We start from the raw sequence: 14,192 nt of genomic DNA on the forward strand, positions 1-14,192 counted from the left end.
GTTATCAACAAACAATATTTCTTTAATCTTCACAAAACATTAAACTATTTGTTATAAGGGCCCGCGCAGACGGGCGACAAAGTCACTCGACGACTTTTTTGTCTCTGTCGTAACTCCTTGCGACAATTTCAAAGGTGCGCACACGGGAACGACAACGATGCAACCACAGACTACTATGAAGATACTACGGACGCAACTTTTTCTTTTTTCATGAAATTAAGAGCCTATCCAAAAACATTTTTGGTACTTCAGAATAAGTGTTTAAAAGTTTTGATGAACTCGTTAGAATTTTACAACCCGGCATCGTTTTCCTCAATATTGTAGGACTATTCTTTTAAATTCTTGTCATATAAAGTCGGTCTTACCTCTACTTCTGAAGAATTGAAATTAAACGACAGGTATCAATGTCGACTTCAACAATCGGCATTTAAAATTATATTTTTTTTCGAATAATAACATACGTTCGCCCAGGCGGTTGAGTGATAACTGTCAAAATGACAACCGACCGGCGACTATTTTGTCACCGTGTGCGCACTTGCATTGAAACATATAGAGAATGAGACAGTTACGTCGCAGGCTTGTCGTCACTCGTCGAACCCGCAGACAAAAAGGTTGCGTTGCAACGTGTGCGCACTTTCATACTAGCCCATAGACCGATCTCCGCAGACAAAAAAGTTGAGTCGCCCGTCTGTGCGGGCCCTAACGCATACTTTGCAATTCGCAGGAGATACCAACGCCTGGACTGGCAACACCGACCGGGTTAAACGTCAAATTCAAGCTTCGTGCGTATATCATTTCAATAATGTGTTATAAATATTAAAAATGTAAAATATAAGGAATTACAGTGATGTATCGTATTTTAATTAAAATGAGAAAGTGTTATCATAAGTTTTCATGCAGCCTAAGAAGCCAAATATTGACGAAAAAACTACGCCAACCGTCAACGGAGTAGCGTTCAAGATTTAAAATTATAGTTAGCGTTTTTTACAGATGAGTATAGCTTACTTAATATTTAAGTGTAGTTTTTCAGATTATTTGTCTAGAACTAGTAACTGTCATAGGTTATTTTTGTGTTTTCTGTTTGTAAACATTTGAAGTACATAATAGTATTTTAACTTCCATATTTACATTTTCTTTGTTAAACCAACTCGAAATAATAAAACCTTACTCACTGCTATCCCGTGTAACTTGCAACAAAGTGAATTACAAAGTTTGTTATATGAAATCTTGTTAACAAAATCAAGGCTGTGGTTCCATATTCTTGTATCTTAATCACATTATATCCTGTTATAAGCCCTAATTAATATATTTTAACAATACATTTAGGCTTCAATATCTCACATGATGAATAATGTTACAGATCAAACTACCAAGGTTACAACACACCGGGATGTGATGGTGGCTAGAATGAAACAAACACAAGCCTCAAAAATCAGCAATCAGCCAACCAAGATGTCAAGTATGAAGACCTGCAAGGACAACGGGATGACCTCTAGGCAGTCATTGATCGGTTCCAGCAATGCCAAGAGATATATGAGCAGGCATTACAAAGCATCCGGGACCTCAAGCAGCAACTGCAGGAGTCGGATTCAAAATGGTATTGCAAGTATTGCTCCGGGAACTCTGCTCCGGCTGAAAACAATTTAAGTATATTTGCTGAATATAATATATTTGATTTAGATGTGGTTCATGACAGTGCATCATGCTCCCCAATGAAAGACCCTGTAGATTTAAAACAGTCTGTGCACATAGAGGGCGGCAGTGATCCCAGAGTGACGTTGAAAGGGTCAAATAAAATTAAAAAATATCTAAAGCTAAGCAAATTCAAAATACATCAAAATGTAACAGCTGCCTTAAGCGATGAGCTTCTAAACTGTCAATACCAACTTGACCTGACAGCACAGGAGTTGAACCATCGCTCTGATGAATTTCACAAATTAGAATTGAAACTAAAAGACCTGAATAATAGGTATGAACTGACAAGTAAAGCATTACACGAGTACATCTTTTGTGAATAACGTTCTAGATCCATCGAGCGTGTACCCTGTGTGCATGGACTCGCCTGCGCCCGCTTGTTCGAGCCGCGCCCGAGCCGGCTTAGCCCCGCTCCCACAAGCCCGCGCCCGTGCGCCGTCGCGCCGGCTCCGTCGCCGTCGAGCCTTCTGCAGCTGGCGCTGTCGCGGCTGGCCGCCGAGCCTCCTGCAGCTGGCGCTGTCGCGGCTGACCGCCGAGCCTTCTGCAGCTGGCGCTGTCGTGGCTGATCGCCGAGCCTGAGCCTCGGCCGCCGGCCCCCCGCCGCCGCTCCGCCCCGCGGCGGCATTATATATATTTTTTTCTTTAGTTGAGACATCAAGAGTCTTTTAAAACTCTAAAGTTATTTTAGTTATTTTTTATTTGTATCAGTTCGTTTTTTTTTTCTTCATCATGTATATTTTTTTTATTTTTTTAGATATACCTTGACACTTAGAGACTCTATACAGTATCTCTAACATCTCTTATTAAGCATAGTAGCTTTGTACTTTGTATAATTTATTGAAATTAATTTCCATAGAGCAGTCTGTTAATATTTTCTTTATGAATACTTTTGCATGTGTATTTTGAAAAAAGTGGCTGAGGCGTAGGGTTAAAGCCGGCGTAGCTTTATTTGACGTTCATATCATTGTAATATGCCTACTTGGAAATAGTGCATTACGATACAAGTGCGTAAAAATCGACACGAGTTACGAATTTCCTTTTCGCACGTGTATCGTACGACGTTTTTCAGTACAGATGGCCCTCCGAAGTTTAGACCTGACATATACTCGTAATGAACCACTTCTCGCACTAGTGCGTAAAAAAAAAACACCATCTGTACTGAAAATAAATATTTCAATGCATTTCAACACTTAGCATGATAATTAAGAAACTTTTCAAAGAATTTAATTAATAAAATTTACTTATAAATATATTGTTTTATTCCACATTCATATATTTAAAAAAATCGATGATGAAATGATGAATGTTGATCATAAATTAGCCGCAAATCGTACAACTTCTGTCTTATTCTGATAATAGTGCCATCTGACTCTGTCGTGCTGATATATGTAGCTGTTTGTGGTAAAACATTTTTATAGTAATAAAAATAAAATAATCTGAAAGTAATACTTCCGTCTTAGTGCGTTTTCACATTATACGATCCGATATCGGATGCAGGACCGATATCCCATATATTTAAGCCGCCATTTTTGATTTTCGCCTTTGAAATCCTTCCTGACATCCGCACTTAGGGTTGTAATATTTTACGTAGCATATTTTGCCTATTCTGGGATGTACGTCCAAGATAATTTAGAATAATCGTTAAAACTTGTGCAAAAAAAAAACAAATACTAATGATAATGAATGTGCATATTGAGAGTCAAGAGTATTGTACGCCAAATTCTGGCAGATTGTGATGTTACAAAATACTAACCGTATCATCAATTCATCATTTATAAAGTCGCCGTCAATAGAATTTGTGAACAATGTAAACAAACCTTGTACGTTGTCAAAATGTCTTTAATTTTAATTCTAACTCATCAGATACTGGCTAAATCCAACCTTTGAAATAATAAAATTGTGCTAAAATATTGATATTTTGTATAATGGTTTGTTTACATTGTTGGCAATTTCTATTGACAGCGATTTTAACTACTCACATTCGAACAATAAATAAATTGAATTTAAAACTTATCTTCAATATGCCAACTTTGTTTAGCATGCAGTGTTGTGCATCTTGCATACGCGCCATCTACCGGATTATAATGTTTGCTATTAGTCATCAAACGTACAAAACACTTCCCATGAATTGAATCTGATTCAAGTACCCGATTGGTAAAAAATGACTTAATTGTTTTTGTTAATTTCGGTGTTATATAGTGATAATGTTGTACGATCATGTTCCAAATTTTGAAATAATACGACTTAGGTCATTTAAATGAAATTATTTCGTGAATTGAACAATACCATTTGTCGCGAGAGTATAGTAATGCCATCTATTGTTTTACGAGTCAAACATATAAAACGATGTACTGAGTTACACGTCTTCCTTTATTTAGTTTAGTCTATGGTAGAACACTCGCAAAAATGACCAGCTGAGGCCTATTAATTGCAGTTACAAATCTCTCCGGTAGGAGCGCATGTCTCGCTCAATACTCAGAGACGTGACATGACATGACATTAGATGTTCTTTACTCTAGACTGATTTCGTCGGACTGAATAAGTCAAGACGTAGTCCCGTGGTAGTGCGCTGGCTTCGTAAGCGGATGTTCTCAGGTTCGATCCTGACAGCGATTTTTGACGTGATAACGTCTAATAACTCGTTACTACGGGCTGCATGCACGAAAAAGATGACGTCATTGTCCCGTTCCCCAAGGCCAGCAAGCGAGAGCGCGGCACGAAAAGTGGTTTGTGTATGGACCATTTTCAGGCACACGCTAGCCGTTCCGCCGGCGTAACAAGTGGCAGAGGAGAGGGCCGCGAAACGCCCGCCTGTATAGTCGCGCGGCACGTACTGCTTTTCTGAGTATTACGTAATACGTAGTAATTTATTAGTACTAGTGATCTTTTTTGTTTCTGTTTTATAATATTGGTAATGGTGGATATTAGTGAAAACATACATACATATAATCACGCCTATATCCCCTGCAGGGTAGACAGAGCTTGCATTTATGTGATTACACTACAAAGTACGTATATGTATTTTATACCTACCTGCCTAAAGTCTAGGGAAGGTAAAAAAGTAAATGACCATTTTATAAAAGTAAATCATAAAATTCATAAAATATTTTTGCATTTTATTTCATTGGGCCGACCGACCGGCGCGGCGACCCTAAATGCGTTTTCACATTATCCGATCCGATATCGGATGTCGGACCGATATCCCATACATTACAGGCGCCATCTTGGATTTTTTCTATTGAAACCCTTCCGACATCCGATATCGGATCGGATAAATTTAATGTGAAAACGGCCTAACGTATTAAGCGCACCACATATCTAACGCGGGCGCGGGCCCGCCGCGGGTCCTAGCGGGCGGGTGCGTTTTTCAAACCCTTCACACAGAGCGCGGGCGCGGGCGCGGCGGGCCCACGGCGCGTCGGACCCGCGGCGGGCCCGACGCGGGTTTCCCATCCCATCCGCCATCGATCGTTGGACACAGACGAGGAATTATTGTTTCTGCTTGTTTTGAGGAATAAAGTTCGCAAAAGAAAAAAAAATCCGGGCCGAAGAAATTAATATGAAACGATTAAGAGGGCTTTCGTGTTAAAAATAGTGAAATCGCAACCGAGCGCTCGATCATACCGTGTGTGGTATCAAATTAAAGGGATTTGCGAATAGTTTATAAATATATATCACATTATAGGACTTTTTCTACTTGGGGGCCGTCCATAAATTACGTCATTCTAAATTAGGGGGGGGTTTGGTCTGCGGATGACGGTAAATGATAGATGGGGGGGGGTGTTTCGAAATTGACGTCATTCTTATTTATTTATTTATAGTTTATTTTTCACGTACAAAAAGATTATTTCTAAAAAGAAATTTCTTCCAGCACACCTAGTAAGTGAGACTGCAAATGTGAGAGGCGGCTAAGGCGCATACAATACTAAAATAACTCATAATAAACATACATAAGTAATGCAACATAGATGTACACAAATACAGTAATAACTACAGATAAAATACTCTAACAATAATATTACATATAATACTAGCTGCCCGCCCCGGCTTCGCCCGTGGTACTTAAATGTATTATACATATAAACCTTCTTTAAGAATCAGTCTATCTATTTAAAAAAACCGCATCAAAATCCGTTGCGTAGTTTTAAAGATCTAAGCATACATAGGGACAGACAGCGAAAGCGACTTTGTTTTATACTATTTAAAAGAATGGGTGAAAACTCCGTGGGAGTTATCCAAAGAAAAGTAAAAAATAAGTAGTTATATTATATCAATGATTATTGCCAAAGTAAAAATAATAAAAGATGATTCTATAACCAAGTGTTTTAATCATATAATACCCTATTTTTCTCAAATCTGCAATGTTTTATTTTGTCATTTTTGTCAAACTGGTAATGACGTCAATTTTGGGAGAAGGGGGGGGGGTCATTAAGATATGACGATAGGATGATTATAGGGGGGGGGGGTCTAAAATCTGAAAAAATCGATGACGTAATTTATGGACGGCCCCTTGGTCTAACAAAATATGAGAAAATGTCCAAAAGTGGTAATAATTGTACCGGTGAAGGCTCGTTTTCAAAAAATTGGCAAAAATCAATAATAGCAATTCATAATCACTAAGGCATAACAGCAATTTAAGTAAACGTTGCAGATTAGTTTAGTACAAAATTTACTTCGATCTGATGTAGATTTTCAAAGAAATTGTCACTTAATTTTAGGTAATTTCTGAAAAAAATTGAATTCGCCTTAGGCTACTTTACTCTTTTCCAAAAACTTAAAATAAAAATCTAGTCTGAAATGATTGTGGTACAGGATAAACGAATTATAAATTTACCCGTTTTAATATTCAAAGTTGTCCAAATTTTACAAATAAGATCGACTGATTCAGCTCTATACGTGCGTTTTCCTAAACGTGCATTAGAGAAAAATTCATAATTAATTTAGTGAGTTAGTTTTCAAAAATCCAGTCTTATAAAAATCAAGATAATAAGATGCTCTAACTGGAACTTGAATTAAATAAATCTATTGGATAACGGAAAGTGTAGTATTTCACCGACTAAAACTATCAATTTTACATTCTTTTGACGTTTTTTTTGAAAGCAGCCTTAATATTTGGAGAGTACCATAGACCGTGTAGAGAACTGGAAACATATGAACATAGATTTTTTAAATATTTTCACATGTCAAAGGCAGCCTTTGAAGAGTTACATGAAACATTGAGTGCAAAAATATACAAACAGGATACAACAACATACAGTCACGCCTGTTTCCCATAAAGGGGTAGGCAGAGCACATGAAACTGTTAAAGTTACAGTGCCACTCTTGGCAAATAAGGGGTTGAGAGAAAACTAAACTGTGACATTTCAGTGTTAGGTTGCCAGCCTCTCGCCTACGCCACAATTTACCCCATATAAGCATAAGCCTTCTACGACACCCACGGGAAGAAAGGGGGTGGTGAAATTCTTAACCCGTCATCACACGGATACAAATACAAACAAACAAAACAACAGGACACAAATTTTCACACGAAACAGGATACAAACTTTGTAAATAAATACAAACGCCATGAAATGCACGCGCACGCCCGCTGTGTGTGAGCTTATACGCAAACCAATGAATTACGAAAAAAGCTACCGCCCGTTACCCGTCTATATGTGTGGTGCGCTTTAATCACACCGGCCGCAGTCATCGCGCCTAGCCTAGCATAAAAGATACACGTGAACTCAAATGTTTATAAAGTGAAGTGAAATGTTATTGTGATTTTCATGTGTGTTCAATACAATTGCGGCAATATAGATAAGTAATTCTTGCATTTGAATATCTCAACGTTTAATCTATACCTCAGAATATATAATAGTACAAGTACAGAAGGCCCACTGCTTTGATGTTCACTAAATGCCGCCTTTTGAATGCCTACAAAATTCTAACAAAGAAACGAGCCGCACGTGCGCAGCGTCGGACGATAGGGTTGCCTATGAATTAAAACGATTTAATACTCAGATAAAATGCTATTATATTCAAGTCTTGGGTACTTTCTAGGTATATACATGTACAGTATTTATATATTATTGTTGAAATCCCAACATCACAAGCCTTATTGAACTTTTCCGTGTGACTTAAGCAATAGTAGATCTGTGTAATATTGTCCTATTTTATTCATGATGTTTATTTAACTAAGCATTATATAAGCCATTCACTTTAAAAGAAGCTTTAAAAAACTCGCGACGTAAAGTAACAATAGAAAGTGGGAACGTGAGTTCCGTGAAAACGCACCGCGCGCCACTCATTATTAGGCCGCGAACTCGCGGCCGCCAGCATGTACTTTGTAGCGCGGCGATAGAATCGCGGAGTGAGCCGCCCCTGTCTATACTACTGTAATGTTTGACGTTATCACGTCAAACTACCGTTCGTAAACCGACTTTACAGACAACCAACTTTTTTGTTTTTTGATTTTTTTTAATATTTTAATTTTCTCAATACTAAACAAAATATTTTTGGATATTAAAAAAATAAAATAATTGAGGAAAAAATATCTGTAGAAAAAAATAAAAAAGCTCTCATCAGGATTTGAACCCGGGACCTCTTGCTCCGTAGGCGGGGTCACTACCGAGAAGGCTAAGAGATTGTCAAACCGTTATGCACCTGCGATTGCAGCGCCACCTATCTTTTCTTTAATATGTGCACTTCTGATACATAAAGAGGTTGCTCCTTTATCTCTATTCTTCATGGTACGGAGTAGATAGATGATGCCAGATGATGCCAACTTGACATTTGACACTGTCAAATTGACAGTTGTTGCACGTAGTCAAGAGTGGTAGGGTAGGGATAGGGAAGGGTCGGAAGGGGTGGTAAGGTAAAAGTGTTAGAGAAAATAGGACTCGTGGAGTGTTGTTTGCTGAGATTTATTTTTATTAAACGTTACTATTCAATGAGATTGCAGGTTCGTTGTTAAAATCACGGTAACTATTGAACATGAAGATAAAAGCCTACAAATTATGACAATACATCAACAAGTATTTCGGTGTCTTCAATCTTATAATTATAACCTAAAGGTTCTAAAGCTTTAAACATGAACGAAGAAGACGTGTGGGGGGACCTGTCTAACATACCTGCAGATCCACCACATATGCGTGAATTATGTGAAAATTGCAAGTAAGTAAACAATTTTATGACTGCAGTATTATCAAAGCCTTTTTTTTTTATACTACGTGAACTACGTCGGTGGCAAACAAGCATACAGCCCGCCTGATGTAAAGCGGTCACCGTAACCTATGGACGCCTGCAACTCAAACAGTGTCACATGCGCGTTGCCACCCCATTAGAAACTTTTACATTCCTTTTTGCTGTGTTGACTACACTGCGGTCTTCTGTAAGGCGGAGGTACTTCCCCAGTTGGGCTCTTCTCTAGATTCGAGCGAGACGATATCCACTGTGCTGTGCCCTACCACACAAAGCAGAATATCATTCGCTATGCATATTTTATGATATCGACATTCAACTTCCAGGAGGCCTCAAGTGGTATGTTGGTGTGCTGCTCTTCCCCCAGAGAGGTTAAAACCACGCAGCAACATCATTCTTCTCCAGCACCCGGCCGAGGAGAAGCGCTGCCTCCGCACCGCTCCGATGCTGCAGCTGGGCTTAGCAGAAAACAAGTGCCTTATATTCAAAGGAAAAAAGTTCCCACAGCCAAGGCATGACAACTTGGAAAATATTTTAACTCAACCCAATACAATATTACTTTATCCTAGCAAAACTGCTATTGATATAAATGACTTAGTTAATGATAATAATTCATACAATCTTGTACTATTAGATGGTACCTGGCCCCAAGCCAAAGCTATCTATGCTTCCAGTCCAATTTTACATAATATAAGGCAGGTTAAATTAATTACTAGCACTGTAAGTAGCTATATTATAAGAACACAACCAACTGAAGGTTGTTTGAGTACACTAGAAACAGCAGCGGAGGCTTTGTCTCAATTGGAAAAGGATCCAAAATACAGAGAACAACTGGTGCAGCCATTACACATGCTGTGCCAATACCAGTTAGACAATGGAGCTGTGACTCACCAGTCAAAGGAGTTCTTGTTGAAAACTAGAACATATCCTAAATTGATAGGAAAACGCTTATCTAGGCTGTTAAGGTCTACTAATGACACTATTCTTAATTTAGACTAAGTAGATTACTTTTGTAAGTGTTTCATATGATGGATAAATAAAGTTTATCAAATTTTTAAATATGTGTTCTGCATTTTGATTGGCCTGCAAAAGTCTATTTCTTGAAAATAAGACTAGAATTTCTAGAAATGTATTAATGGTATTTTCTAATTATGAAATTATACCTTGATGATAACTTTTATTTAATTATTAATCTATCTGGAATTTAATTATTTTTATAATACACTTTAATCCATTTTTTGTTCAATACTGGCAGACAGGCATATGGCCAGCTTGAAAATTATATTTAGGTATCATTATTCAGTTTCACCATTAGAACAAATCTCCAGTAGGTATCAACCTCTTAAAACAATACACTGCATGTTGTTCACTAGGTCAGGTTTTCACATTTCACATTTACGGTCCCCTGAGTCACGCTGGTTTTATGCAAAATGATGCTACTGAAATTATGCAAGCATGCATGTAGTCCATGTTTGTAGGTGGCAAATAAGGAAAGGGCTTGTGTTAACACCAGAAAAATGCATGTTTGCAAAGTTTAAGTAGCATAATTTTGCATAAAAACAGCGTGACTCAGGGGAGCGTAACCATGGCAATAACAGGCAAGAAAAAGTTGACTCACCCAAATGCATTTCACATATGTCAAATTCATAAGGTGATGTGAAAAACTGTAGGTATCTATGTGTCACATGGTGGCATTGGTGGCAAAATTATTATAACATGGGCGTTAACTTAACGCTTGAATCCCTTACTACGCTCTGGATTCTATTTTAGAATCTCTCGTTACGCTCAGGATTCAATTGTAGAATCCTTCCCTATATTCAGGATTCAATTTACACTCTCGCTGTAAATATTTTTGCTCAGATTCTAAAGTTAACACTCCGGTAGGCATAGCAGAGAGCCCATCTGCTTATGTATGTATTTCTTTTGTTTGGCCCAATTTTGGTACCTTCAGAATAGGGCTTTTTAAGTGTTAGATCCTTTTCCTTAAACTAGTTATGTTTATTTCTCGTTTGTTCATAATAATCATAATTTACAAGGTCGAGAGCCGTATGGCCGCTGTACACACATGGCCAACAGTTCCACCAACCCCCTTGGCCATGTGTGTAGAGGGCTACTTGGCCGTAAGTTGGCAGTTGGCGCTTGCGCTTGCCGGCCAACCGATTCGTGTCGGTTTTTTGTCCACACATCAAAGGATCTTGGCGCCAATGGCCAACTGCGTTTACACGTTGGCGCTTCATTCAGTTGGTCGTCAGCCGTCAGAGAGGACAGTAGTGATATATTTACGAAAATAATAAGTTTATCTATGCCAATAATAGTGTAGATTTTAGGAAATAAAATAACCTTGCAAATGTTTAATGTATTTCCTAAAAAAGATAAATGTTCTTATCATAATATTCAAAAAATTGTTAATATTGCAAATAATTTATTTTACTACGGGGTTATTATTTTTTAATATTTTTTTCCTGACAACGTCTATGACCAAGAATTTCCTAGATTTTTTCATTCCACGTCCATCTTTCATGAAGAGCCAATGCCAAGTGATTGGTTCGCCAATGTGTAAACAGCGGCTCTTATCTTGGCCAAAGGGTTTCACAAAGGGCTGGTGGAACCGTTGGCCATGTGTGTACAGGGGCCAGTACATTTTTCAAATATGCCCGCCGATCGACCGCGACCGATCAGTGTGCACGGAACAAAACATCCAGCGAGCCAGATTTCGATCGGACGTCCATGCGCTCAAGGCCACGTCCACGTCCGTCGACCGATAGTTTGCACGGTTAAGCTAGGAACATACTACGCGGACGTCCGTCGTAAATCGACCGCGGACGGGAATCTGGACAATGGAAATACACATAGCCGTGCAAACTATCGGTCGACGGACGTGGACGTGGCCTTGAGCGCATGGACGTCCGTTCGAAATCTGGCTCTCTGGATGTTTTGTTCCGTGCACACTGATAGGTCGCGGTCGCGGTCGTTTTACGACGGACGTCCGCGTAGTATGTTCCTAGCTTTATGTGTAATTTCATTGTCCAGATTCCCGTCCGCGGTCGATTTACGACGGACGTCCGCGTAGTATGTTCCTAGCTTTATTTGACCGTCTATATAAACCGGCGTGAATTTCTCTAGACCTTTACGATTTTTACTGTAGCTTAAACCAATTTAATTTTATATTGTAGGAACACTGGAAATTGACGTCTGTCAAATCCGGCTGTCAAAATTCCTTTTCTCTCTTTTCGGTTTTCTGTGCTGTCAGATCGGAAACATGGCTGAGGTTAGCTTATAAATTCAATAATATAATCCGTTTTTACTTTCACAATCGTGTTACCAAATGCGTTACTAAGTGCAGTGAATTCTCAGATACTAAAAACATATTAGTTACAGTGGTTATTTCACATTAGTGACCAACAATGTTTACGTTTTCCAGGTCGACGAAACTCTTAAGAAGAAGCGTACCTTCAGGAAGTTCACCTTCCGAGGGGTTGATCTCGATCAGCTTCTTGATATGCCCAAGTAAGTGCACCCGTATCCATTTACAAATATTAATCTGAAACGGATCTACCGACCAAAACATGATTTATTTTGTAAAATTGCCGTAGAAGAGTAGTATATTCGTGGTGATTTTATACAAAGAAAAGTTATTGCTATCTAGATTCAAAGGCTTTTTATTGTGTACAGGCGTTGTTTCGCTTTAAACGGCATCTACATAATTATGTTAATTAACTTATCCTAACCTCAAAATAATTGTTTTTCAGTGAGCAACTTATGGAGCTCATGCATGCCCGCGCCCGCAGGCGGTTCGCCCGCGGCCTGAAGCGCAAGCCGATGGCGCTGGTGAAGAAGCTGCGCCGCGCCAAAAAGGAGGCGCCGCCCAATGAGAAGCCTGAGATTGTCAAGACACATCTGCGCAACATGATCATTGTCCCAGAAATGGTTGGCTCCATTGTTGGCATCTACAACGGCAAGACCTTTAACCAGGTAAATATAGTTTAAATACCTCCATTGACAAAGTTCACTGGACATAGCTTAAGGAGAAGGACCCAATTCACAAAATTATCAGTAAATATAATTTAAAAAATCTGTCCAAAGGAAAGGTCATTCATTCAAAACAGTGGCAATTTTTAGAAGATGGATGCTTTTTGCTAAACTATGTCTTAACTGACCATTTATTTTGTAAACATTGGTCCAAATTCCAAATATAATACCTAATTTAAAAGTACTCACTTTTTGGCACAACAACCCAAATTGAGTCTTGGCCCCTAACACAAGAGCACGCCACTTTACAAAAGTGATTCTCCCCAATTAAATTATATCTATCTATATCTAATGTTCAATTATGAATGCCTGAGAAGAAAATTTTATGCCAAAGATGCTTTAGTGCTTTACACATTTTTCTGATTGGTCCATTTTTTTTTCATAATTTTCTATAAATGTACTAGTCTGTAAAAAGAGCAGAGTCTAATAATATATTGGTTCCCATATATTTCACAACTCATTCAACACAGACTTTAAATCAAAGACCTTTCTTTCAACACAAATTCAAATATCATACATATTGTCTTATAAAAATGTTTTAATTCCAGGTTGAAATCAAGCCTGAGATGATCGGCCACTACCTAGGCGAGTTCTCTGTCACATACAAGCCTGTCAAGCATGGTAGGCCCGGTATTGGTGCCACCCACAGCTCCCGATTCATCCCGCTCAAGTAGAGTGGCTCCCCTCTAGGTTAAGTGGAAAACATGTACAAGGGATTACAATAAAGTATCTTTTGTACAAATATATGTTTTATTTTACATAACTCAAGTATCATAATGCAAGCCCCCCTTTTACCCTGAAATATGTTCAATGAAAGAAATAATGCTCATGAAATTTCCGATAAAAAAGGTCATATAATATTTATTTATATCATGCACTATTTTCATGTTATCTATATTGTAAATATAAACGGCAAAGTTCTGCACGGGAAGCATGGTCGCGCGATAGACGATAAAATATCAGGCCGTCTCTATCGCACTTACAAATAGTGCGATAGGGACGGCCTGCTATTTTATCGTCTATCGCGCGACCATGCTTCCCGTGCTGACCGACTTAAATCAAGGCACAGCCCAAACCGCTGGTGCTAGACAATCTAAATTTGGCACATAGGTTCCAAAATTCATCCCCTAAAGGGGTTGAAATGGGTGTCCAAAGTTTGTATTTATTTTGAGAATATGTGCTTGAAATTTCGTATAAAGACTAAAGGTCTTGGATTAATAACGTGAATAATAAATAATGTATTTATTATTATTATTCTATGATAAAGGTAATATCAAAATTGAAAGAAA

The 14,192-nt window shown here is 38.4% G+C and overlaps 2 protein-coding genes across 2 annotated transcripts; both read left to right on the forward strand.

The window, feature by feature from the left end:
* The first annotated feature begins 8,496 nt into the window (after nt 1-8,496).
* LOC125234021 (tRNA-uridine aminocarboxypropyltransferase 2) lies at nt 8,497-9,937 on the forward strand. The gene is made up of 2 exons (XM_048140201.1): nt 8,497-8,847; nt 9,201-9,937. Exons 1-2 carry the CDS (start codon nt 8,765-8,767, stop codon nt 9,871-9,873), a joined length of 756 nt encoding a protein of 251 aa, XP_047996158.1. The 5' UTR covers nt 8,497-8,764; the 3' UTR covers nt 9,874-9,937.
* Nucleotides 9,938-12,014: 2,077 nt separating this feature from the next.
* LOC125233947 (40S ribosomal protein S15) lies at nt 12,015-13,645 on the forward strand. The gene is made up of 4 exons (XM_048140122.1): nt 12,015-12,142; nt 12,296-12,381; nt 12,624-12,846; nt 13,452-13,645. Exons 1-4 carry the CDS (start codon nt 12,134-12,136, stop codon nt 13,575-13,577), a joined length of 444 nt encoding a protein of 147 aa, XP_047996079.1. The 5' UTR covers nt 12,015-12,133; the 3' UTR covers nt 13,578-13,645.
* The last annotated feature ends 547 nt before the right edge of the window (nt 13,646-14,192 follow it).

Source organism: Leguminivora glycinivorella, chromosome 15 (assembly GCF_023078275.1).
Source record: "Leguminivora glycinivorella isolate SPB_JAAS2020 chromosome 15, LegGlyc_1.1, whole genome shotgun sequence".
NCBI classification, from domain to species: domain Eukaryota; kingdom Metazoa; phylum Arthropoda; class Insecta; order Lepidoptera; family Tortricidae; genus Leguminivora; species Leguminivora glycinivorella.

What these genes read in the sequence shown, in the direction of transcription:
- LOC125234021 (XM_048140201.1), top strand. Translation starts at nt 8,765, where the DNA reads ATGAACGAAGAAGACGTGTGGGGGGACCTGTCTAACATACCTGCAGAT. An exon ending in GAATTATGTGAAAATTGCAA is followed by an intron (nt 8,848 to 9,200) that starts GTAAGTAAACAA and finishes TTCAACTTCCAG; the next exon opens with GAGGCCTCAAGTGGTATGTT.
- LOC125233947 (XM_048140122.1), top strand. An exon ending in CAGCTTCTTGATATGCCCAA is followed by an intron (nt 12,382 to 12,623) that starts GTAAGTGCACCC and finishes ATTGTTTTTCAG; the next exon opens with TGAGCAACTTATGGAGCTCA. An exon ending in ACGGCAAGACCTTTAACCAG is followed by an intron (nt 12,847 to 13,451) that starts GTAAATATAGTT and finishes TTTTAATTCCAG; the next exon opens with GTTGAAATCAAGCCTGAGAT.